Here is a 26,995-nt window from a genome sequence, read left to right on the forward strand (position 1 = left end):
CAATTCTGCAATTACAAACAAAGCTCCTGCTAATACCAAAGTAATAAAAACCAGATAATCTGATTTCGTAATTGATCGTGGGACTAAATATTGGTTAGGCTCTTGAACCAGAGGGATAACTTTACGCGTTTTCGCTCACCCGTCATAGAGCTGTTCCCACACCTATAGCTCACTTTCAATTCATCTCATGGTTGGGTTGAGTTATTCTCTGATCTTGGCAATTTACCTGCAAACATTTTGTCACCGTACAAGGAGACGTCATACCGTGCTGTTGTTCACTTGTGGTGTGTCCTCTGAATGTTTGGCCTTTGTATACTTATCAATCAGCGGATTGGTCGTCATTACAGCCAAACATTCGGAGGACACACCACAAATTAAGGGCGCACTGGTGACGTCTCCCTATATGGTAAATTGCAGGTAAATTGCCAAGGTTGGAGAACAACTCAACCCAACCATCAACCACCCAAGCTACAAGCTTTCTGAGTTACTTCCAATTCATCTCATGCTCTCAAAATTAATTAATTTGTTTGTCGGTCCATTCCCCCTACCCCCGAGCCACACTTCTCATCAAACACTTCTCATATGATAAGCCCTTCAATCCCGGAATCATTTCATGAACATCTTTTCAACACTTACAGTGTCAGCACATCCTTTCTTAGATAGGGGGCCCAAAACTGCTCACAATACTCCTCACCAGGGCTTTGCAAAGCCTCAACATTACATCCTTGCTTTTATATTCTATTCCTCTCAAAATGAATGCTAACATCCCATTTGCCTTCCTCACCACAGAGTCAACCTGCAAATTAACCTTTTGGGACTCCTGCACGAATACTCCTAAATCCCTTTGTACCTCATCTTTTTTTTAAAATATTCTCTACATTTAGAAAATAGTTTACACTTTATTTATTCTACCAAAGTGCATGATGATTCACTTCCTGACATTGTATTCCATCTGTCATTTCTTTGCTGACTCTCCCAATCTGTCTAAGTTCTTCTGTAGCCTCTTTGCTTTCTCAACACTACCTTCCCCTCCACCTATCTTCATATTGTCCACAAACTAGGCCACAAAGCCATCAACTCCATCATCCAGATCATTGATATATAATGTAAAAGGAAGTGGTCCCAACACAGACCCCTGTGGAACACCACTGGTCACCGGCAGCCAGCCAGAAAAGGCTCTCTTTATTCCCACTCTCAGCCTTTTTGCCTTTCATTGTTTCTATTGTGTTTCTTGTATTGATTGTTACTGCTTGCTAGAAAAATTAATCTTGGGATTGTATATGGTGACATATATGTAATTTAATAATAAATTTACTTTGTACTTTGAGCATTGCTGAGAATTCCCCTGCCTTCCTTTCTCAAACAAGCTCTTCAGTATCCATCTGAGAGTGCAAGTGATCCCCTTATGTATCCGGCATCACTGTCAGTGTGGCTTTCCTCAATGTCCATCAATGATTTGCTCTGTCAATCTATAGCTAGCCCTCCTCTCTTTTGAAAGTTTCATGCTGTGGAGGATGAGTTACAGACTGTAGCAACTAGATCACCATTATGAATGTTAAAAGGCCTTCAGCCTTCCATCATCTGCAGAGCTGGTTTAAGCTGTCAACCAGGAACTTTGGGATAGACATGGAGATGTGAAACAGACCCTCCAAAATGTTGGGTATGTACTACTAATTAGGAGACAATAATCAAGGGTTTCTGTTTTTAAAATTTTATTTATTTATTGAGATACAGAGCGGAAAAGGTCCTTCCAGCCTTTTGAGCCACACCCAGCAATCCCTGACTTTATCCTAGCCTAATCATGGGACAGTTTATAATGACTAATTAAATTACCAGCCAGTACATCTTTGGACTGTGGGAAGAAACTGGAGATCCAGAGGAAACCCATGCAGTCAGCTGGAGAACATTCAAACAGTTACAGAACTTTTTTAAGAGTCAAGCATATTACCGCTTGAAATGCACAAGGAAACAAAGTATTCTCTCTCCCAAGACTTTATAATTGTAATTTTAGATGTACTATGGAGAAGAAAGCCTTCAATCCACCATATCCATTCTGACCATACAGAATGTGCCTTGGTAATTCAAGTGCTTATCTTGATACTTGAATGTTTTGAAAATGTCTACCTACACCAACGCTAGAACAGCACTTCCAATGTGGGGGTAAAATGGTCCTGAGATATCTAATGATAAACATGTACTTAAACTATGCTCTAACCTGTGGGACAGTGTTTCCTCCCCTCTTCCCTCTCTATCCCTTTCAAAATTTTGTATATTTCCATTATTCCTTGGCCACCCGCGCTCTCTCTCGCACCCTTGCTTTCACTCCCTCTCTTGCTCTCGTTCACTCACACACAATTTTTCTCCAGTTGCTCCTCAGAAATGAAATGTTTCATCCCAGGCAGTCTCCTTGTGCACACTCCCCAATGCAAACACACAACCTGATGAAGAGTCTCAGCCAAAACGTGTGGTCTTTATTCCAGTCCATAGGTGCTGCCTGGCCTGTGGAGTTCCTCCGGCATTTCATGTGTGTTGCTCTGGATTTGCAGAATCTCTTGAGTTTTTGACACCTTTTCTCTAGTGTGGTGACCAGAACTGTTCACAATACTCCAGCTGTGTTCCACCCAATGTTTCCTAAAGTTGAACACTGCTTTTCCAGTATATTCTGTGCCATGGTGAACAAAGGCAAGTATTCCATATGCCACCTTCATCTGTGTCTACCTCTGGCACATTCCGGGATCATTGGACCTGTACAGAGGTCCCTCAATACTATTTGCAAACATTCATTGTGTGCATCTATATTCATCATCATCATGTGCCATGTCATATGATGTGGGTGATTATGGTCTTCCATCTGTTTTTAATCTGAGAGGGTTTAATAAGCTCTTCCAAACTTTTGCCCATCCATCCTTTGATGTAACTCATCAATGTCTTGCCCTGCCACCTGCAACCTTTTCTTCCATCAATTTTTCCCATCACTGCAAGATGCTCAAGCTTCTCTTTCCTCAGTACAGACCCCGGAAATTCTAGCTGCCATTTCCTGATTGATATCAGCTTTCTTCTTATTCTGGCTTTTCGCAACACTTCCTCATTTGTTACTCTATCCTTCCATGATATTTTCATCATTCTTCTCAAAAACCACATTTCTGCAGCTTTGAGTTGCCTTCATTTTGCTTTGATTTTGTCCAACATTCGTTTCCTTGTGCTAGTGTGGAATAAACGAGGCACCACAACACTCTTGAGTTTCGTACCCATAGAAATCGTTACTCTTTAGTATCTTGCTGAAACACTCAAATGTGCATTTAGCAATCCTAATCCTCCCTCTAACTTCAGCATCAGCCCTACCGTCAGATGTTATTGTGCTCATTAAGTATTTAAAATTCCATGTTTGTTTAATTGTTTCATTGCCCACTTTCATCACGCATTAGTCCTTCTAATGCGTGATGCCTTGCACCTAACAGGATTAAATTCCATTTGCAGTTGCTCTCCCAAACTTACCAATTGCTTAATATCATGCTGTTTCCTAAGGCCATCCTCTTCATTATGAACAACAATAATGCTCGTATTATCTGCCAACGTGCCTCCTATGTTCACTATATGCAGATCACTAATTTGTATTAATGGTCCCAACATCACTAGTCACAGGCTTCTGATCTCCAACAACTCTCTTCCACCACTTTCAGCCTCCCATTACCAAACCAATTAAGTATCCATTTTGCCAGCATCTCTTGGATCCAGTTAGCTTTAACTTTTCACGTAGAATCTTGTAGAAAGTCTTCCTCAACTTCTCATTGATATGTCAACCACAGCCCTCCAATATATCTTGTTACCTCTACATTTTAATACATCACTTATGGAAATACCCTGAATTAATTAGATGTACTTCAGCAAACAGATTGGTTGATTTGTTGAAAAAGAAAATCACTTGTTCGTATTTTCTTCCCAGTCATTCACAGATCTGCCTCATAGACCATCATTAGTTGACTTGACGGTGGAAGAAGGTCAGAGGTTAAAGGTTGTTTATGGATCTAGCACTGGTTTCCATGCAGTTGACGTGGATTCTGGAAATACCTACGATGTTTACATCCCAGTGCATGTAAGTTTTAAAAGGTTTTAATTTATTTTACCCTGTGTAATGATTTCAAGCCACAGACCATTAAGTCCCTTGATTATATTCAGGATGATGCCTTGGGCTTTTTGATTGCCTCTCCCACCAGCTCATTACTCTGATTGTCCTGTAAGTTTGGTGTTTTTTTTTAATGGTATGAATTATGCCATCATTGGTGTCAATGTCATCGAGGTAAGTAACACCTTGCTGGCACTCTTGCACTTTACTTGCATGTGTTGTTTGGTCTCATTCTTGTAGCGGTGTGCAAAGCCATTGCAGCCAAAGCTTAATGTTAAAGACATTACCAAGAGAGTAACTAGTTCCACAACATCTGAAGAAGTTGTTCCTTCATTGAATTCCTAATGATCAAGCTCCAATGTGAGGGATATCACATTGGACTTGGGCATTAGGGATTCTATGAAGGATCTTTTGCATTCAGATGTTGTATGGGATATCTGGAGATGTTCTACACAGTGCCTCAGCAAGAGGAATGCTTGGGGATAGGACAGGGAGGGATAATTGATCTGTTTTTGAACCAATTGTTCAGATCAATAATAGTTAATAAATTTTCATTCATCCTGCTACCTCTATGTGCGTCACCATTCCAAGCTGAGACAGCATCAGGATAATTGAAATGAGAAGTATTCCTTCAGCTCCTCTTTCAGAAAGAGGAAAAGAGAGATCTTTCTATGACTATTCAGAGTGTGAGATGTGACTGGATCAGGGTGGGCCATCGAAGCCCAGGTAAATGTATTGGGGATGGCGGGGATTCACAAGAATACTGAACCACAGGCACATCAGCAAATGATGTATGGAGGTGAGGTTGCATCTAGAAGACAGAGGAGTCTTCTGAATGGAGTTTTAAACTGACCATTTTCAGTTGGGGAACGCGGAACAAGGAGCAATGGTTTTAAAATTAGGACGTTTTATCATGAAGTTAAGAAGCAGTTTTGCACGCAAGCTGATGAAAATTTAGAATTCCTTCTACAAAGAATGCCATGATGATGGCAGCACCCATAAACAACAGTCCCCACCCCACCACCACCCAGGCCATGCTCTCTTCTCACTGCTGCTATCAGGTAGAAGGTACAAGAGCCTCAGGACTCTCACCACCAGGTTCAAGAACAGTTATTACCCCTTGACTATCAGGCTCTTGAACCAAAGGGGATAACTTCACTTTCCCCATCACTGAACTGTTCCCACAACCTGTGGACTCACTTCTAAAGACTCTTCATCACATGTTCTTATCATTTATTGCTATTTAATTATATTCGTATTTGCAGGTTGCTGTCTTCTGCACTCTGGTTTAGCCCCCGAGTTGGGTGGGTGGCCTTTCATTAATTTTGTTACAGTTACTATTCTGTAGGTTTGCTGAGGATCCCCACAGGAAAATGAATCTCAGGGTTGTATATGGTGACATATATGTACTTTGATAATAAAATTTTCTTTGAACTTTGAATCTTTTCAGAATTAGGTTTAATATCACTGGCATATGTTGTGATATTTGTTGAATTTATAAATGGAGTTTTTGGTAAGAATATCATTCAAGGTTAAAAGATGGGTAAATTGAAGGGTAAATTAGCTGATAGAATGGTGAATGGGGCTGAATGGCTAATTCCTATCCCTTTGTGTCTGCTTTCAACACAAGACCTTTCATCTTTTAATGTTTAGATTCAGTCCCATATGGTGCCTCATGCCATTGTAATTCTACCCAACACTGCTGGAATGGAAATGCTTCTGTGCTATGAAGATGAAGGAGTTTATGTGAATACCTATGGCCGTATTATGAAGGATGTGGTGTTACAGTGGGGTGAGATGCCAACCTCTGTGGGTAAGTTGCCTACAAACTGAGGCATTACTTTGTGAACCTTTCTCACTGCCTTTTTCTTTCTCTGACTGTCCGAAGGTCCCTTGAGATACTCTATAGAGAAGCATTGTTCTAGGTCAGATAGTTGGTGGTAGCTGATTCAAAAGATGATCCTGGCCCTAGTCACACTTACAAGTTCAGGCAGAGGTGGCCAAGTTTCAATGTGGAGCAGAAATCTTTACTGCAATTGTGGCACTTAAAACTGAGAACATTTCTTAATCTGCTGGTCTGTTAATTGCCCCATAATGAGGGTAGTCTCTCAATTCAGTATCAACTAGGCCAGTGATTCTCAACCGTTTTTTGGCCACGGCCCCCTTAGCAGCTCTTCTCAAGTTCCAGGGCCCCCTTTCAAACAGGGATACAACACGAACAGAGAGACAGAAAATCATTTATTATTGAACACAAGAAAACCTGAATATTCCGACATAACTGGACAAAACTTTAAAAAAGACTGTATGAAATTAAACATCTATCAGGCCTAATGCGATCATTGAGCTTGGTTCTTTTCTGCAAGTTTCATGATATTGGGCTCCAAATTAGACAATGACAGTCATCTCTTGTTGCGGTATCAATTCTGTTCCTTGGATTTTGTCAAGGAAACTACCTTGCAGAATCCGCTCTCAACCAAATATGTTGAGGGAAAGGCAATAAAAAATCTTTGGGTTTTTTCCCCACAGTGCTGTAAATTTATTTCGGCAGATCACTCACTCTGAAGATCAATCAAACTCTCTTGAATTTCTGCCTCAACTTGGGTGGGTTGTACTTCATTATACAGATATTATAAATAGGAGGGAAACTATCGACTCCAATGAAGGTTGCTGCTTGGGTATTTCATTGGCTCAGTTACCAGGGCCCCCATAAACCCTTGAGGGTCCCCTTCTCACAGTTTTCAGTCGGTGGCCCCCTTCAAATATGCCCGGGCCCCCAAGGGGGCCATATGGCCCCTCTTGAGAATGGCTGAACTAGACCAGGACAAACTGCATCCATTCCCATTGTATGTTGCACCAGGTTTCTTGATATGTAGTTCTCTGGTACAATGAGGCCCAGCCAGCTTGAGGAGCTGTACTTCACCTTCCCTCTGGGCTTCCTTCTAGACTTGCTGTCAAATTCTCCAACTCCCCTGTCTGAATCAGAACTGGCCATTTCAGCAGCGCACACAAACTCAGCAGGTCAGGCTGCATCTATTGGAGGGGACATTTCAGACTGAGACATTTTGACAGCTTTGGGGGCAAAAAAAGCAGAAACCAGAACAAGAGAGTTGGGGGAGGGGGACGAGAGTGGAAGGTAACAGGTGAGACCTGACAGTGGAAAATTGGTGGGATTATGTGAGAAGCTGGGAAGGAATAGGTGGAAGAGATAATGGACAGAAGAAGAAAGAATCTCAAGGGAGATGGGTAGATAAGGAGAAGAGAAGGGGGTGAGAGGATAACCAGGGAATCTAATAGTTGAGGACATGGAATAAAGGGAAGGAGGAGGGAACTCAGAGGGACACAGGCAAGTGAGGAGAAGGGAAGGAGAGAGTAACTAGAATGATAAATGGAGAAGAAAAGGGGTAGAGGGGAGTAATTACTGGAAGTTAGAGAAATCAGTTTTCATGCCATCAGGTTGGAGGCTCGGTTGACCTTATTTGTATAGTGAGAACGGCTGGGCATGTCACTCAGTGTTACTGTTTAGAACACATAACACAAACGAAGAAACTTGTAAAAATGTACTAGTTACTGCTCCCATTCAAGCAGTATAACAGTAATATTTACTTCTACGCATTCCTCCCTCCCCTCCTCCCCTACTGAAAGCTGTTTCTCTCTCTACAGATACTGCCTGACCTGGTTGTTCTGACATTTTCTGTTTTCATTTCATATTTCTACACTGTTGCTGGCTTTCCATCTCCTGTGTGCCCTTAGTATGACTTCAATACACTGAGCAATCAGAACCACAATATAAAATAAACCCTGGTGCATGCTGGAGCTGGAGTAAATAGCGGATCTTTTTCAACGGGCAGGAATGTCCCTGGGCAACTTCAGTAGGGTGGCACCTTAACATTAAAAGATTCAGAAATACCAACATACTGGTTTTTCCTGTTATGCTGTTGGCGTTTAGGGCAGCTATGGAGGTCCTCCATCTCTGGTGGCGTTCACGGATTCCTTCATCACATCAGTAACGTCCTCTTGGTTTTCACGACAGTCAGTCATGCGAGTACTAGGTGGAGACTCAGGAACTCTGTCACACATAGATGTAGAAGGATTTTTCTTTGCAGTTTCCGTAAGTCTTGTTTGACCAGTCAGGGTTGTTGGCCCTGAGCTGAACCCCCAAATGTGGAAGATCGGTGGACCACTTTTAGATTGGCCTCTACCCTTTGACCTGTTTGGCGTGGGTGACCCTACCAAGAGCCAAAGCATAAAGCCCTGACTCCAGCCAACATCGCTCTCCGGGTCATTGAGGCACGCAAGCCTCCAAACCACAGCAAGGCTGTGGTCTTCTTGGAGGAACATACTGGTCAAGGTAACATTTCTCTGCAGTTGAATGTACAGCAGAGATTATTCCTGCTGGAAAGTACACAGGTATTTAACGAAGGCAGGAACCAGGAAATGGTATATATCTCTTTTTCTTTTGCTCTACTACCAGCTGAGGTTGTGACTGGGGTACATGACTTCCTATTTACCTTCGATATCTTTGTTTTAAAAAATAATCCTTTAAGACTCAAACTCAAAACTTAACCGTTGACCCTCTGACTTGTGACTGAAAGTTCAAACTTTTATTGTGTCCCAAAATGTGTTTTCTAATTTCATTCCCGAAAGGCTTGGTTCCAATTTTTTTAACCCATCCTTACCCCTATTCCTGGACCAGAATATCCCAAGCCCATATTTCTATCTCAATTTCATATCTGAAAGCATTAACCAAAATGGATTTAACCTGTCAAGGAATGTAACTGCAGTTTCTAGTGTTGTGACTTGTCAACGAAAGCCGCTGGAGAGACTTATAGCTGTGGGAGTATATAAGTTTTTATTTGGTGCGTACTGGAGTCACTCTGGAGAGAGGCTCGGTGACCCAACATTACATCATATTTTTATATCCAAAAGATCAAAGGTAACAGCAGGACAATTCCATAGTTAAAATGCATCCATAATACTTCCTTTGAGTTACATATAATTTTCAGACACTTGGATCTCCACACCAACAGACGCTCTAGGGTGAATGTTAATCACCGCTGTCTCTGAGCTGTATTCATGCATATGCAGACATCTCAGGTCAGTGGGGTGTTTCCTGGTTTGCAATTGACCCAGTCTGCAGCTGCAGGAAGAGCATTGTTCTGAGCTACGTTTTAACCTCAATCTACAATCCACAGTCAGATCTGAAGACTGGTTGCAGTTGAAATTAATATTTGTTATATTCCATAACTCTAGAACACGCCCTAACACTAGAATCACCCATTCTCATTTAACCTTTAGATGCTGGGGATCCGATAAATCCATCCATCCTTGCATCATTACATAGAACACAGAAGAGTACAGCACAGGAACAGGCCATTCAGGCCACAATGTTGTTCTGAACCAGCTAAAAAGTAAATCAAAAACACCCAAACACTAATCCCTCCTACCTACACCATGTCCATATCCCTCCATCTTCCTTACATCCATATGCCTGTTCCAAACATATCATAAAGGCATCCACCACATCCCCTTTGAACCTACCCCTTCTCATCTTCAATGTATGCCCTCTAGTATTTGACATTTTCAACCCTGGGAAACAGACACTCTCTGTCCACTCTATCTTTGCCTCCCATAATCTTGTAAACTTCTTTTCCATCTCCCGTCAGCTGAAGAGTACAGTTCAGCAACAAGCCTTCAGTCACAATGCCTGTGCTAACTATAATGCCAAATTAAAATGATCCATTCCCTATATGTTCATGTTTTGTCCAAATGTCTCTTAAACATTACTCATCATCATCGTCGTCATTATGTGCCTGTGCTATAGAAGTGGTTTACCATTGCCTTCTTCTGGGCAGTGACTTTCCAAGACAGGTGACACCATCCATTATCAATACTCTTCATAGATTGTCTGCCCAGCATCAGAGGTCACATAAGCAGGACTTATGATTTCCACCAGCTGCTCATACGATCATCCATCACTTGCTCCCATGGGTTCACATGACCCTGATTGGGAAGCTAAGCAGGTGTTACACCTTGCCCAAGGGTGACCTGCAGACTAGCAGAGGGAAGGAGCACCTTACATCTCCTTTGGTAGAGATGTTTCTCCACCCCAACACCCATTAAAACACCAATGCCGTGTCTATTTCTACCACTCGCCAGCAGTCGTTCCAGATACCCACCACACTGTTTTTAAAAACTAATTGCCCGCATAGATTCCTTAAACTTTCCCTTCTCACCTTAAGTGCATGTTTTCTAGTATTTGACATTTCTACTTGGCTGGAGGGTGCTGACTCTGCTGTTCAGCACCAACTCCAGCACACAGACTGGAGCGTGTTTGCTGCCCATGCCACCAGACTCTCAGATTAACATTGACTTATATACCAACTCTGTCCTGGAGTATGTCAACAAGAGTGTAGGTAGAGTGATATCACAAAAACAAATAAAAGTTTTCCCCAATCAGAAACCATGGATGAACAGAGAAGTTCGCCTCCTGCTCAAAGCCAGAGATTCAGCCTTCAGGTCTGGAGACCAGGAGGCTTACAGCTCAGCCAGGGCCAACCTGAGGAGGGGAATCTCTCAGGCTAAACACATATACAAACAGAGAATCAAGGAGCATTTCAACTCCTCGGACCCCTGGTGCATGTGGCATGGCATACAGGTCATTACAGACTTCAAACCAGCTAGTACTGTGTCACCCTCAAAGCGGATCTCCCACCTCTCTCACTTTCCACCTCCGATGTTTGTGCCACCCTGAGCAGGGTGAATGTACGGAAGGCAGCTGGTCTGGATGGAATACCTGGCCGTGTGCTCAGAGTCTGTGCAGGGCAGTTGGCCGGGATCTTCATGGACATTTTTAATCTGTCCCTGGCCCAGGCAGTTGTCCCCACAAGCTTCAAGACCGCCACCATCGTGCCAGTGCAAAATTATTCCACTGCCACGGCCCTGAATAACTTCTGCCCAGTTGCACTCACCTCCATCATTGCAAAGTGCTTTGAGAGACTGGTTCTATCACATCTGAAATCCTGTCTGCCCACTACCCTGGACCCCCATCAATTTGCCTATCACACCAACAGGTCAACAGAGGATGCCATCTCCACGGCACTTCACTCTGCCCTGACCCACCTGGACAGCCCCAGCTCTTGCGTCAGAATGCTGTTGAATGGATAGTCCAAAGCTGCGTTAGTGCATCGATAGTTAATGTTCGAAAGTGACTGTTTGCTGTAAGTGTAGTTCGCATAGCTGAATCTAGCGAACACGCAGGAAACAAGCAGATAAATTAACACTATTTTTCGAAATCTGGTAAGACACTGAGCCTCGCGATACACACGCACCGCCATCTATCCTGGAGCTACAAAACAAATTAGAATACAAATACAGAACAAATTAGAACAATACCAACACATCTCTACAGTACTACGAAACTGTATTAGTTCCTAATAGTTATCGATGGAGGAATTCATCCAGTGTACATTGCTGTATTCTTTTGATTGTAAATGAACAAAATCGGTGCAGATAATGGAGTGCTTTCATACAGTTCTTTTGACAATTGCATCCTGCAAATGTTCATTTTCATTGTAACATTCAAGATGATTTTGGATACCTTCAAATTCTTGGTAGTTGTAGTGAAATCATTTCAGCAGGCCAAGCAAAGAGTACAGTCAATGTTTCGGACCAAGACGCTTCATCAGGACTGGAGGAGAGAAAGATGAGGAGTCAGAGCAAGAAGGAGGGGGGCGGGGGAGGGAACTTTTTCCAGCATCTGTAGATTTTCTCTTGTTTATCAATTTCACTCCCAACAGTTCCGGGCTTTCCGAGCCTCAGTGTGTAAACAGGTACTGCTTATTTCTGCCAACTATCAGTGACAAAAACACACGCAACTGACACTATTTAAAAACTGTGCATTCTAAGCATGGTGTAGTGTCTAATGGCCACACAAGTTCATGCATCTGAGGCTAGTCAGAAACTGATCAGCAACAATCTGGTGTCCCAATTAAGCAGCATAGTGTTCCAAATAAGTTAATGGAGTCCTGGCAATTTTCTCAATTAGTTTTTGCTCTTTAAGAGTTGGCCCAAGTAAGTGGCTACCCTGATTATCCAATGGCCCAGTTAACCAGAATTCACTGTGCTTTTTGATCCATGCAATATCCTGATAACTCTTTCTGCACCCTCTCTAACGTCTCAATAAAGCCAAATCCTCCTTTAGCTACCTTACCCAGAATGGTTGACAGTCCCTCATGTGACATTGAGTTTGGCTGTGGCTCTCAGCCAGCAGTTGGTCAGAAAGGAAGAGGACTATTTGTGAAGGTTATGGGATGATAGCCCTTGTACGTTTCCCACCCTATACGATTGGGTGGCAAGGTGGAGATGCGTCCCTACCAATGGAAGTGTAAGGCGCTCCTCCCGTCTGCTTGCCTGCAGGTCATCCTTGGCCCCCCCATCCCCCAATGATCAGCATCACATGAAGCCATGGGAGCAGGTGGTGAGTGGTCGGATGAGCAGCCGGCGCAGATCACAAGTCCTGGTTATGCAGCCACTGATGCCAGGCAGACAATCTCTAAGGAGGATTGAAAATGATTGGAGTCACCCATCTTAAAGACAGTGCCCAGAAGGCGGCAATGGCAAACCACTTCTGCAGAAAAATTTGCCAAGGACAATCATGGTCATATGACTGCCCACATCATATGACATGACACATAATAGTGATGACCCTGCACAATATCCCACAAAACGAGAAGCAGGAAGGGTGATCCCACGTCTCACTTCCCACCCCAACAAAGTCTAGTTTAGATGTGAAGTATGATGTACACTGCAATAGCACATTAGCAATAGGGATACCTTGTAGCTGCTGTGGATGTACTATACCAGTCAGGGGTGAGTTACTAAAAGCATCTCCATCCAATTACTGACTCAATCTTGACTGAGCTGACAGTGAAAGTGGCACCAAGTATATGCTGTTTAAGGTGCATTTTTTCATCAATAACCAAGCAGCTTGAAACTATGCCTTGTGTCTTTGTACAGCGTACATCTGTTCAAATCAGATCATGGGTTGGGGTGAGAAGGCCATCGAAATCCGATCTGTGGAGACAGGTCACCTCGATGGAGTTTTTATGCACAAAAGAGCACAGCGGCTAAAGTTCCTCTGTGAACGCAATGATAAGGTAATGTGCACTGCAGTGCTCGTCCAACAGACTTTCAACAAAGTTGTAAAGAAAATCTTGTGGGGGCGGGGGGCAATGTGTAATTCAGCTCTGGAAATAGGGAGAGCCTCTGATCTAACACTATAGACTTGTCATGTCTCCTTCGCAAAAGCAAATAAGTTGAAGGTCACCGTTCTTGCTTTTCTATTCGCATTATGGTTGGTAGATTAATTACCCACTGTGCCCCTAGAGCATGAGGGAGTGGTAGAAACTGAGAGAGGGGAGAGTTAGGAAGGAGAGCAGAATAAAATGTAAAAGTGTAAATGAATACATGAGGACTAGCAAGGGCACAGTGGGCTGAAGGGCCTGTTCCATCAGAGCATAAGATATAGGAGAAAAGTTAGGCCATTTGACCCATCAAGTCTCCTCACCATTTCATCACGGTTGATCCATTTTCCCTTTTGGCCCCAATCTCCTGCCTTCTCCCTGTATCCCTTCTTGCCCTGACTAACCAAGAATCTATCAACCTCTGCCTTAAATATACCCAATGATTTGGCTGTTCCGTGCTGTACAACTCTGTGACTCCATTGGCTGCTGAATTTCAGCACTCTGATAACTTCCCAACCTCGCGCAAATGACGGACAACTTCCATACGACATAATTCAGTCGCTGCAATCGGCTCTTCCCTCACCATGAATTACAAATGTGCAGCAAGTAGTTGAGAGTGAGATAATCAAGAATGAACTAAATCATATGAAGGCACTGTTGAGATAGGACAGAAAACATTGTTTATGAAATCCAGGGAGCAGTAAGCAATCTTCATGAGGATCTCAGCATCTGCAGGAGGAAAGGAATTGTTCACATTTTGGACTGAAACCCTGCAATAGGACTATTGACCCCAAGTGTCAGCAATCCCTTTCCTCCCACAAATGCTGTTGTACCATCTTCTACCAGCCGATTTTGTTGTTCCAAACTTTTCTGCAGTGTCTTGTCTCTCCAGGAAATCCAGAGAAACCCCTTCACCCAGAGAGTGGCACAAGCATAGAGGATTTGCATTCCATGTGTTTGTTTGTGACAACAGTGTATACCAGGAGTTCCCAACCTTTCATTTATGCATAGACCCTCACCATTAACCGAGAGGTCTGTGGACCTCAGGTTGGGAATCCCTGGTGAAGAGGAAAGCTGGGTAAACATGGAGAATAAGGTGTTAATGGGTTTCAATAAAGTGGAGGAGGCGCAAAAGGCTGCTTGAACCCGCAGCAACAGAAAGAAGCTAGGGGAACTCAGCAGGTCAGGCAGTATCTGTGGAGTGTAGTGGGTAGATAACGTTTGGGTTGAGACCTTTCATCTGAACTGAAAGATAGAGTAGAAATGTCTTGTATTAAGAGGTGAGGGGAAAGGGTGGAACAAGAGCTGCCGGGTTATGGTTGAGTGCAGGCAAGGAGGAGTGGTAGGTGGATGGAGGAGAGGCTGGGAGAGTGTATAAACAGCAATGTGCACTCAGTAACCACTCTATTAGGTACAGGAGTGAAACCCAGTATCGTCTTCTGCTGTAGCCTGTCCACTTTAAGTTTTGACGTGTTGTCCATTCAGAGATGTTCTCCTGCACAGCATTGTTGTAATGTGTGGTTATTTGAGTTGCTGCCGTCTTCCTGTCAGATTGAACCAGTCAGGCCATTCTCCTGACCTTTCTCATTAACACAGCTTTTTCGCCCACAGAACTGCAACTCACTGGATTTTTTGTTTGTTTTTCCACACCATTCTCTGTAAAGTCTAGAGCCAGGGGTTCCCAACCTGGAGTCCACGGGCCCCTCGGTTAATAGTAGGGGTCCATGGTTTCAAAAAAGGTTGGGAACCCCTGCTCTCGAGACTGCTGTGCATGAAAACCAGCAGCTCAAACCACCCTGTCTGGTACTAACAATTCTTCCACAGTCAAAGTCACTTGCATCCCATTTCTTCCCCACTCTGATATTCGGCCTGAACAACCACCATGTCTGAATACTTTTTTACATTGAGTTTCTGCACGATTAGCTGATTAGATATTTGCATTAATGAGCAGGTGTACCTAATAAAGTGGCCACTGAGTGTGGCGCTGAAGGAGAAAATATTCTCTTGATATTGTAATTGTTTTTTATGCTTTTTCTTAAAACTCTAATCACTGTGAAAATTTATACTCACCTCAGTTCTTCCCTTTAATTTTCCACAGGTCTTTTTTGCCTCTGTCCGTTCAGGTGGAAGCAGTCAAGTTTATTTCATGACATTAAATAGGAACACAATCATGAACTGGTAAAAAGGACAACCTGTTGGACTACTGATGTGTTGGATACTGTAAATACATATGACGGTGCATTTTGTAGATCAGAGATTTAAGTGGGATATATAGACCATGGAGAGGTTTCTGTGGAACTCAGAATGGATCTCGTGCCTCAAAAGACATTATCATGAACCTCTTGCTTTAAAGGTTTTTTTTCCTTTCCTTCTTCTGGAGAATGAATTTGACAGCTTGGCTGCAGTTGTATCACCTATCCAGCATGCTTTACTCATTCGAAGCCAAGGCTGCTTCTGACTGGCAGTAGAGCACATGGATCCATTGTGTACTTGGTTGTGGTTGGGGAGGGGGGGTGAATAATGTTTGGACTTACTTTGAAATGAGCCACTGTTCTGATTGAAAAGGGAGTGCGGAATACTACCAATTAACCCTGTTACCATAAATAGTCCAAGCCATCTTCCTCGATCAGAAAGCTGGAAAAAATATGCGTTAAGTCAGGATTGGTAGCTCACTGTTTGTGTGTGTGTGTGTGTGTGTGCGCGCGTGCGCATGTGAGTGTTAATTTTTTATGTCTATTTTAGAATAGAATTAAGGTTTTAAAAGTAGTTTTTCAACTTTTTTTCATAAATCCAAATGCCAAAGTTTGCAAGACTGCCTACTTTCTGATCAATCGCAGCAAATTAAGGCCTTGAGAGGTGTGGGGGATCCCTGTTGTTGATTTGAGGGACCATTCACCTTAATTGAGGGCAGGGTCTGCCCTTGGGTAAAATGGTTGTACAAACCAACACAGTGCACCATTTTGTATTGAGACTCCATCTTGAGTGGCTCCATGATGTGCTTTAATTGGCGTTATTGGATTGCACATAGATTAATCATAGTTGAATTGAGACTATTTGACACTTTTTTCCAGTAACTCGTTTCTCTGTCCTCTAAGCTCTAAAGTTTGGCAGGAATCATTCACTGCTGTACATCCACCATTAGGTCTGTTTACTGCTTTCTCTTCCTTGAGTTTGACAACTGTGAGTGCAGCGTAATATGCAAAATTGGTCTTGCAGGTCTTGTGGCCTTGGCACATTTCTCTGTTTTGGAACAGTACACTTCTTCCCCATGGTTTCCAAAGCCTTCAGAAATTTAATTCTTGTATGTTTGTGCCTACAGGGACATTGCACTCAGTAGCGATAAAGATTGCCACTCAAGGGCTTGGTGGAAGGAAGGAAGTAGTGAGAGGGGTAATGAGAGTTGAGTCAACGTCAGGTTCTGCCATTCACCTGATTGTCTGGATTGGAAACTCTTCCCTGTGATTTATTTGTTGCTATGTTACTGATAGTCAGATGGTTGTCCCCTAGTTTTCTGTGCTCTCTCACTGAAGGTGACTGTGTCCTGGCATGGTTTAATGTTTCTTCACTCACTTACTTCCTAAGCTTCAAGGATCTTGCAGGAGTATGTAGCAAGATCCATCTTCTGTATGTGATCGGTTATCTCCACACTAATTTCAGATACACCAGTCTCCCTCAAGCTGTGTGATTCAAAACTGAACACTACATCATTTTCCCCAATCTTGCCTTTTGACCAGGGGTTGCCAACCTGGTGTCTGCGGACCTCATGCTTAATGGTATTGGTCTATGGCATAAAAAAGGTTGGGAACCCCCTGTTTTAGACCTTTATGGAGAGCCATTTCAAATAAATTTAAGCAGTTCCCCTAATACATTGAGGAAACCATTCCTGGCATGATTTTAGTGAACAGTGGACAGTCAGATGTGTGGCGAAGAGGCAGTGTCTACTGTAAAGAAACTTCCTCTTAGTTTTTAATACAAAATTAAATCACTGAATTGTTCTTTTTTTGCCTGAAAATGCATTTTAAAATGTCATTCCCTGGTGAAAATGTTCAGGAGCTTTTATCCCTCGCTCCTTGGTTTTAGTGAATAAATTATCATTATCTTTTGAAGTACAACTGTTAGTATCTTGAGATTAAGGAGAAATGTATGTAGATGACACCATTAATAGAACAGCATGTCAAGGAAAAGGGTGGGATGATATCATAAATTCTCAACTCTCCTCAGCTAAAACCTACCAGTTGTTCTTTAGATGACAAGATCTGTTCATGGATTTAAACAAAGTTATCCAAGTTTCCCTTCAGAGTTTCATAAGCTAGTATATCTCTTCTTGGAGTCTGGTCTTTCATGCGTTGATTGCAATCATGATGTCGGTTGGAGCACTTAGAACCTTAGCTCTGTTTCCCATTCTTAAGATGGTTATCAATCTGTACCATAACTGCTCATTTCATCTGTGCTTTGTTTCCCCATATCCCTATGTACAGTGCCCAGGTTTCTTTCTCCCCCTACTCTTTTAACTTATTCTGCTGAAGGTTCCAAACCTTTTAGTTCAGCATGTCTCCATCTCCATTGTGGCCTCTGCTGCTCCACAAAGACCATTCCAGATGTGGACCTCCTCTTTGAAAGTGCGGTATTTCCAGCTGAAAAATGAATGCATGGATCTGGACTATCCTAAAGTCAGAACTTCTAGTTTCTGTTTTCACTCCCTGCATGTGATTTCTGCTTGGTTTGCCACTGCCAGGAACCATGTGCTTTCGCACTCTGTAGAACTGGCTGTTTGATCAACGTACTACCATCTACTCTGAGGAACTGGCTATTTGTTGTCATCGTTACCAATTACTAATAGAAACATAGAAAATAGGTGCAGGAGTAGGCCATTCGGCCCTTTGAGCCTGCACCGCCATTCAGTATGATCATGGCTGATCATCCAACTCAGAACCCTGTACCAGCCTTCCCCCCATACCCCCTGATCCCTTTAGCCACAAGGGCCATATCTAACTCCCTCACTAATGTGACGTGTCCAGAGTGCCTTGTATGAGTTGTCTCACCAGGGGCCACTTTTAGAGAGGCATTGGTGACAAGACATCAAATTCAGCCAGAAATACAGAGCATTAGGTTGTAAGATCAATTCCACTACCAGTCCGTGACCACTAAGGAGCTGGAATTCACAGCTCCATTTCACACCAATGCAGCCACACTCTTGTTCTCATTGTTGATTGTAAATTGCAATTTTCTGCTACGTTTTGGGTAGAGAATTGAATTGTTTTTGTTTTCCCTGGCTGTCTTGGTTATTAAACTAGATTGAAAGTAGTCTTGCAGTGAACTTATTTTTATGCTCTTGAACTACCCTTCTGCAGAAAATGTGTGCATTAAAATATGAGGTTCAAATTTAATGAGTTTTACCAGACTCCATGTACTGTACGCCTAGAATTTATTCTTTAATAAAATGTTACAGTGGAATAGGGTAACTGAATGGCACCGAACTTCAGTGATACACTCTTGGCATCCTTTGTCCTGAGTCTCTCTGTTGCTGCAGATCTACAAGTGGTATCTGCTTGAACTTGCCCAAAGTCGATGGTTATTAGATCAGTTGATTTTCACATGCAACCAACTCCTTGTTGGCAAAACAGTACACACAACAAATGCCACAAAAAGAAAGGTTCAATTGTTCTGTTTAATATCAGAGAATATATACAATATACAATCTGAAATTCTTACTCTCTGCAAACATCCACAAAACAGAACAAAAACCCCAAAGAATGATGACAGGAAAACGCTAGAAGCCCAATAGCTCCCCCTCCCCCTCCTATGCACAAGCAGCAGGAAATCATCAGCCCCCACCACCTGCCATGCAAGTAAAAGCAAAGCCCCCAAAGAGACCATGATCTAGAGTCCATCAAAAACCACCATTCACCCCAATAGTTTGACATGCCACAGTCTTGAGAGAGAGCTATCACTCCTGCCATAGGGAGAGGGGAGACCAACAGCGCACTATTTTGATGTTACAGTCTGCAGCATCACTCTTATTTCGAGTTCCCCAACTCAAGAACCGGCAGAAAATCTCTCACCATTGAGAGAGAAAGTGATCTCACAAGTGCAGAAGTTCAAAGGTACAAAGATTGTAGTGCTGTCTGAAGTAGTTCAATAAGAAATGTCCACAATTAGATTATTTTGCCCGCAGCAGGTTGGGCAGCATCTGTGTAGAGAGCAACAATTTAACAGTTCACACTAATGAAAGGATATTAACCTGAAATATAAGTTTTTTTTTCTGTCTACAGACACTACCTGATCTGATGAATATGTCCTTCATTTTCCATTTTGTTTCAGATTTACAAATGTGCAGGATTTTGCTTTTGGGTCACTGTTTAGTACCTGGGCCATCTTTTTTCATATTGCAGGATAGGGTGGACCCCATGCGGCTTGTTTGCTGCTCTGTGATAACCAAGGGACTGAGGGAAGAAGGAGTGAGATAGTGTGATTGGGTGTCATCTGCAAGTATTCAGATCTATGACATTGGGATAATGAGACCCATTCATTTGACAAATGGAATGCAGCAATTGTTTTAACACACAGTGGGAATTCCTATGCTGCAATTAATTTAATGAACTTTCTGCTGAAATTTTAATCATATCCAGTTGATGTTGGGTAATGCACACAAAGAATACTGCCTTGTACTGAAACCTAGGGAAGGAAGAGGTTAACTCAAGCAAGGTGGCCTCCATAATTCAGGATGGTATTTAAATCCATTGAGATTTTATAAATTCTAAAGGTAATGGTCTGTACAGTTCCTATTTCTTCAAAGATTTTCATGTGACCTTCAATAAGGCAGAGGTTGATAGATTGTTGATTAGTCAGGGCATGAAGGAATATGGGAAGAAAGCAGGAGATTGAGGCTGGGAAGGAAAATGAATCAGCCATGATGAAATGGCAGAGCAGACTTGATGGATCAAATAGTCTAATTCTGCTCCTATACCTTTATGATCTTAACGTATAGCATGAGGATGCAATGCCTCAGGGGTGCTCTTTACAAATGTTCCCAGTGAGTTATTCATCTTTCCCCAGTTCTACCACTCAAGGTACAATAAAAAATGAGGAGTTTACTGGGAGGAAACTTGTTGATAATGATTTCCCATTTTCTGAATTGAATTCTACCTGTGATTTAGATCTTCATCACCAATCTAATATATATTGACTAATGTTTAACATCCTCACACCCTTGTGTTTCCAACAGCCCAGTAAAAGTGTGTAAAGGCAAGATATTAACAGTAAACACTTGTATTGTGCAATGCTGAGCTCATGATCTACCTGTGCCAACTTAGGGCAGAGAGTTAGCAACACACACAAATTGCTGAAGGAACTCAGCATGTCAGGAAGGGAATGAGCTGTTGAGATGTTTTGGGCCAAGACCCACCTTCAGTGCTTTTGAGTCTTAATGAAACATCTCGACCTACAACATCAACTGTTTATTCCCCTCTGTAGATGCAACCTGACTTGCTGAGTGTCCTTCAGTAATTTTTGTGTGTTGCTCAAGATTTTGAGAATCTTCAGCATCTCTTGTGTTTAGGAGAGTTAACACCCCCTCTCTCCCTTTCTCTCTCTTTCCATTTGCTGTTCTGGTTACCTTCTCAACTGCTCCTCACTTCTCTCTGGTTCCCATCCTCCTTCCCTTTCATCCATGGTCCAGTGTCCTCTCCTATCAGATTCCTCCCTTTACCTCTTCCACCAATTGCCTCCCAGTTTCTCATTTCATCTCACTTTTCCCTTCATCTTGTCTCACCTATCACCTGCCAGCTTATATTACTCCTCATTCCACTCTCCTCTTTATTCTGGCTTCTGCCCTCTTCTTTTCCAGTCCTGATGAAAGGTCTTGGCCCAGGACTCTGGCTGGTCCTTCTCCTGTATAGATGCTGCGTGACCTGCTGAGTTCCTCCAGCATTTTGTGTGTGTGTGTTGCTCAAGATTTCCAGCATCTGCAGCATCTCTTGTGTTTAAGAGAATTAGTGTCATTTATTTCAGCTGGTGCTATTGTCTCAGTGTGCAATCCATGACGTACTTCAGCCATGATGGTTAGCGCAACAGCTTGGGGCATTGGAGTTCACAGTTCAGTTCTGATGCCATCTGTAAGAAGTTTGAAAGTCTTTCCTATGGGTTGCTTCCGGGTGCTCCAGTTTCTTCCACAGTCCAAAGAAGTACTGGTTGGTAGGTTAATTAGCCATTGTAAATTGTCCCGAGATTAGGCTAGGGTTAAATAGGTGGGCGGCACAGCTCAAAGGATCTGTTCCGCATCGTGTCGCTAAATAATATAGGAGCATGGTGGGGGGAGCAAAGCAAAATCATAAATTAATGTTTTGTACTAACTACTCAAAATTAGCTCCTGGTTTATTTGACCAAAATTGTTATTTCAGCACATAACATCATGGCTGTCACAAAGCTATTTTCGAATTGGTGAGGTTTCCAGTCCAATGACTGGAACTTTAAATAAAAAACCCTGAAGGTGTTTCTTTCATTTGGCTCCACAGTGAGGATGCCGATAATCAGGGTAATAAGCTTCATCCATTTGTCTGGAAAGGTAATGGGGTAGAGCAACAAAGACTGATCTCAGCTGGCTTAGAACATGTCAGACTATACAACAACCCTCAAGCCCAGACGGTGTGACCTTATTCCTAAATGGAGACATAAAGGGATTGCGGATGCAAGAAGCTGAAGCAGCATCTGTGGAGGGAAATGAACCATCAACATTTTGGATTGAGACCCTTCTTATAGACTAGATTCATTTCCTTCCATAGGTGCTGCCTGACCAGCTCAGTTCTCCAGCTTTTTTTTAATGCATTAATCCTATCCCTATAACACCTTTTTAAATCTTGTTTTCACCTTGTGGGGCATTTGCAACCCCTAATAACCCAAGAGTTTAGTGATGACTGGTGTTTAGGCTGAATTTACCCCCTCCAGATGGTTGTGTTGTGTTATAATGACTGTGGTCCACTATAGTTAACAGTGCGTACAGTCACTTGTGTCAATGTACATCATTAATATCTGATTTGCTATCAAAACTGGTTGTTGGGCCCTTTCTTGGGAAACAGCTTTAACTCAGAAGATGTGTTCTATTTAAATGAAAACCTTCTTTATTTTTGCTTCTGTAAATAGTCTTGAACATCAATCATATATTTTGGGGTAAAAGTGTTGTGTGAAATAAGTTCTTGTTTAGCAACAAACAAGGCATTAAGACAATCGAGAAAAGATGTGTGTTTACTGTATGTAATTTTCATGAGCGTTAAAGAATAAAGGGTTTGATATGGGTGGGTGGGTGGAGGGGGTTGCTGTTATCTTTTCTTACCTGAATATTGGTGACTCATAGAGGCCCAAGAGAGAAAGCAGAATTGCTTGCTGTGTACACTGCCTCATAACATGGGACATTAGATCACAATGAATATTAAGCTGTGTGCTGTTGCATTGTGTGGATTTGTATTGTCATTTGGGCCATTTTATGGGTGAGCCAGTGGCCAATGCCCAGAAGCTGTTTGGAGCTAGTATGTCTATGGACCAACACTGTGCTTTTCCTTGGGCTCAAGCAGTGTTATCTGTGTTTTGTGGTCTGGCATTCTGTAATTTCATCGCTTTGTCCAATGACCAATATGAGGTAATGGCTTTGAATTCAAACTTGCTGTCTTGCACCTTTCCAGCCAAGCTCAGTTCTATTCCTCAAGGATGTCACAGTCCCAGCAGCCTCTGTTGGTTTTGCTCACCTTGTACCTGAGAACAGAGAGGCTTACTTCTCACTTGTCTGAAAGTTGTCCTCAGGGCAGCAATGAAGCAGCAATTTTGGTTTGCTTTCTTGTCCTGTATATATTGAGAATTCTTCTTGGTCTTGCCCTTCCATACAATAGTCTTTCTGTGTGTTTGCAGCAATTCTGTGATTGAAAAGAAAAGAGACTGCAAATGCTGAAATCTGGAATGCAAGGAGCAACATCGAATTTATCCAGCAGATTGAGCAGCTTCTGTGTTAGCAATAGATGTAAGGTGGCATTTTGGGGCAAGACCCTGCCTCAGGAAAGAAAGAGGAGAGGAAAGACTGCCAGTATACGGAGAAAGAAAAGCCTGGCATGTGATAGGTGAGACCAGGTGGGAAGGAATGATAGGCAGATGGAACCTGGTGGGGGAGAGGTGAGAAAATTCTGTAGATATTGTGCCACTTGGGAAATATGACTCTTGCCATCCAGACACTCTGAGGTTTATATGAGGCCAGAAGTCAACATAGTTTTAAACAAAATACCACTGTACCGCACACTCTCAATGTGGGTACAGGCTTCCTGTGCGTCATCCGCTGCTCTTGAAATGAAAGATCAGCCAATAACTTGCTGTGTTTAAGAGCAAGTAAAATATGCCCTGAGTAATTTCTGTAGTGAAGACATCAAATTATAACATTTTGATGCCACCTTTGTTCCTCCAGCTAGGAGAGTTTAGGGGCAAAGCATCTTTCTCCCTCCCTCCTGAAACCGAATGTTTGTCTAACCCTGATGAACTACATAGGATATAATCAGTAGATTTTGGAATTACCGATTTCAACCTCCACTTTTAAATGTTTCTCTCTTCACAACTGCTGAGTATTTTCAGCATTGTCTAATTTTTTCCCTGATTTCCAGCATCTGCAGTTTTCTTTTTACTTCCCCGTCATTTGTGAGAGAAGCTGCTTCCCTGGACAAAGATCTGGGGCTGTGAATCACATTGGGTATGAGAAATTTGAGGGCTACTGATTGTCTGTTAATGTATAGGAGCCAGCTGTGCAAGTACAAAGTGGCATGTTGCTAATCCTAATAGGGAACAAAGGGATTGCAATAATTACCCTGAATGACAAGAGAGACGTGGTGTAGAATTTTAAATAACTTTGCTCTTAGAAAACTGTTAATGAAGCAAAGCAACAAATTATGTTCTAATCTTCAAAGAGTTTTAATTGTGACTATCTTTTTTTGGATGTAATAGCTGTTCATACAGAATATACAAAAATAACTCTAAAAGCTTTATTTGATCAAGTCTGTTCCAGGAAAAGTAGCTCTTCTCGCACACTGTCTTGACCTCGTATTCTTTTGAGAACCTTTGATTTTGTATGGTATTCTCTTTAACCTGCTTCTTCAGCATCATACCATACAGGTTCTAAATATTAAACAGCCACACCTGATTCCAGGGTTTGCAGTATTGTTTTTTTTTTGGTTGGGAGGGGGAGTTATACATTATCAAAGCCACACCCAGTCTTGCTGTACCCAAGTTCCTTTCTCCTGATAGCCAAGCCCAATGTGCATTCAAGGCCAAGTTAACAGCTCCGTGTTCAGCTGCGAAGTAATCGGAAGTCCTTGTCGATTGGCTGTGCTTAAAATCGAAAGGTCGCGTCAAAGTTTCAGATTCTTCAGTGGCTCCTACCCTTTAGTTGATATCTGTTGAGCTATGCAGGCACTGAGTGAGCAAAATTGCATCAAGTAGGTCTCCCTGCCTCACACATCTGGACTTAGGCAGTTTAAAATCACAGTGTTTAAGACATCAGAGGTTAACGAAGGCCGAGAACATTGGCATACCTTGAAATGATAGCAAATGAGCCATCAGCACATGAACGGGGTTTGTGCATTCTTTGGTTCCTCGCCCGCCTTTGGTATTGAGGACCACCGTAAATGGGGGGGGGGGGGGGGGCGTGCTGGCTGTCAGCTCTTCTGAGCCACGTTAGCTCGTGACTGCAGAAGCAACACTGAATGCCCATCCTTACTAAACAGCAGCAAAAGTAAATAGAAGTGAATAAGTAATCTCTGAAGAGCAGTTTGAAAACTACGCTGGGTGCTCCACCGGAGAAGCATCATCGTGCTTGATTAGTTGACCCCCAAGCTCTTGACGTCCATGTTAATTGGTACGTGCATACATAGAGTGCGAAAATGCTGTCTCATCCGGAGCCATTAATGTTGTGGAGTCTTGTTTTTTTTAACCTAGTTCTAATTAATGTTTGCAAAAAATAAAACTGACAATCTTTTATTTTTGTTCCCAAAGGAATGTGTTTATTTTAAACGCCAGTGTAATGCAGGGGGAGGGTGGGGTGGGGGGGGGGGCTAACTGGAAGGTTGATTGCATGCTGCGGAACCTATGAGCTCCAGTATAATTTGGTGGTGTGGCTTCTCGTTTCTCACACTCTCACTGTCCTGAGTTGATCTCAAACCGAGCCTGTTCAACACATTGTACTCGGGATAGACTGGTACACGGGTTTCGAGCGTGACCTTGGGGTTTATTTTCAGGCAAGAGAGCTCTGGAGGGCTGTCTTTAAAAGCCATCAGTGTTTACCAACTTGCTTAAAGTATTTTCCGTGGACCAGTTTTCTCAGTAGGAAGGTCATTGTAACTCACACAGACAGTAAACGTTCTTGCCTCTGCACCCTTACCCTGTTGAAGGAATGATTTACAGATTCCCTTCTTTTAACCCTACTGCTCAAGTTTCAACTTTGTTTTGTTTGTTTTTATATTAATGACACGTCGGTAGCCTTTTGAATCCTCTCAAAATCACCAAAGCTTTGGCCTTTCACTATGGCAAATGTAAAATGGATTCTCTGTAGTTGTTTTTTGGTCAATTCCCTTCAAGTAGAATTTTTAATTAAAGCAGTACAGGCTTTATTATTTTGTCTGCCCCAAACCCCCAATTATTACCCATTTGAGAAACAAATGGTGGCATTTACCAAGATAAAGGGGCATTGATGTTTAGCCCAACTATACAGCACAAAAGCAGTGCCCAAGCCAACTGTCATACCAAATATACTGATTCTGTTTTCAGTCTAATAGCTGTGTATCCCATGGTATTTCCAGCATTTCTGTAAACCTTTAACTGCCACGGCTGTATCTTATCCACCTCGCCCTCAAACTTCAACCACCCTCGGGGTGAAAAATTCAAGTCCTTTAAAATCTGCCGTCTGATTATAGAGCACTGTTGATGTGCTTTGTCTCACCACCTGCCCTACCTCATATCTTTGAACATCTCCATTAGTTTACCGTCCCCTTGGCCTTCTCTGGTGGACGAAAACCAAGCCCTCTGCATAATTGAGGCGGTCCATCACAGGGAGTATTCTGGTGAATCCCCTCTGCACCCTGTCCAATTGCAGTCACAACAGTGGTTGTGACTAAAGAGAAACCCCACTGCCCTCCAGTCACTTGACGCTGAGCCCAGTCTCTTCCCAGTACCGGTCTGTTCCCAGTTTTTAAACTCTTTCCAAATGTCAGTCAGACTGTTTCTTTAAACTGTGTTACTTGCCTTATGAGGGGTTTTTAACTCTCTTTGCACCAGACGATGAAGCATTCTTAGTTTTTTTTTAATTTGTTTTAGTTTGGTGAATGCCAGGGTTGATTGTTTCTCTTGTCAGTATAAAACACTGGCTGACATCCATTCTGTTGGCGGATTGACCTGCCGGTTTTAAACTGTGCCCCCCCCCCCCAAAGCATAGGTTTGATTCAATTGAAAGGACAACCCATTCACACTGCCTACCGTCAAATCTTATTGTTCAAACCCAAGAGAGTTAAAAGTCCCATGTAAGATACTGTTTTCAATGAATGAATGTATCTTGTTTGACATAATTTATGGTTGGAAAGATTTTTTTTCTTTTGAGAAATAAATTCTGCCC

General features: G+C 42.5%; 1 protein-coding gene across 1 annotated transcript in view; it reads left to right on the forward strand.

The window, feature by feature from the left end:
• The window catches only part of LOC140197807 (misshapen-like kinase 1), a 352,270-nt gene extending 326,888 nt beyond the window's left edge, over positions 1 to 25,382 (forward strand). The window contains exons 28-31 of the mRNA XM_072258270.1: positions 3,944 to 4,093; positions 5,777 to 5,936; positions 13,139 to 13,278; positions 15,464 to 25,382. Of these exons, the coding sequence (XP_072114371.1) occupies positions 3,944 to 4,093; positions 5,777 to 5,936; positions 13,139 to 13,278; positions 15,464 to 15,547 (534 nt within the window). The 3' untranslated portion in view covers positions 15,548 to 25,382. The remainder of the gene's footprint in view (positions 1 to 3,943; positions 4,094 to 5,776; positions 5,937 to 13,138; positions 13,279 to 15,463) is intronic.
• Positions 25,383 to 26,995: the final 1,613 nt, after the last annotated feature.

This window comes from Mobula birostris, chromosome 5 (assembly GCF_030028105.1).
Source record: "Mobula birostris isolate sMobBir1 chromosome 5, sMobBir1.hap1, whole genome shotgun sequence".
In the NCBI taxonomy this organism is placed as follows: Eukaryota; Metazoa; Chordata; class Chondrichthyes; order Myliobatiformes; family Myliobatidae; genus Mobula; species Mobula birostris.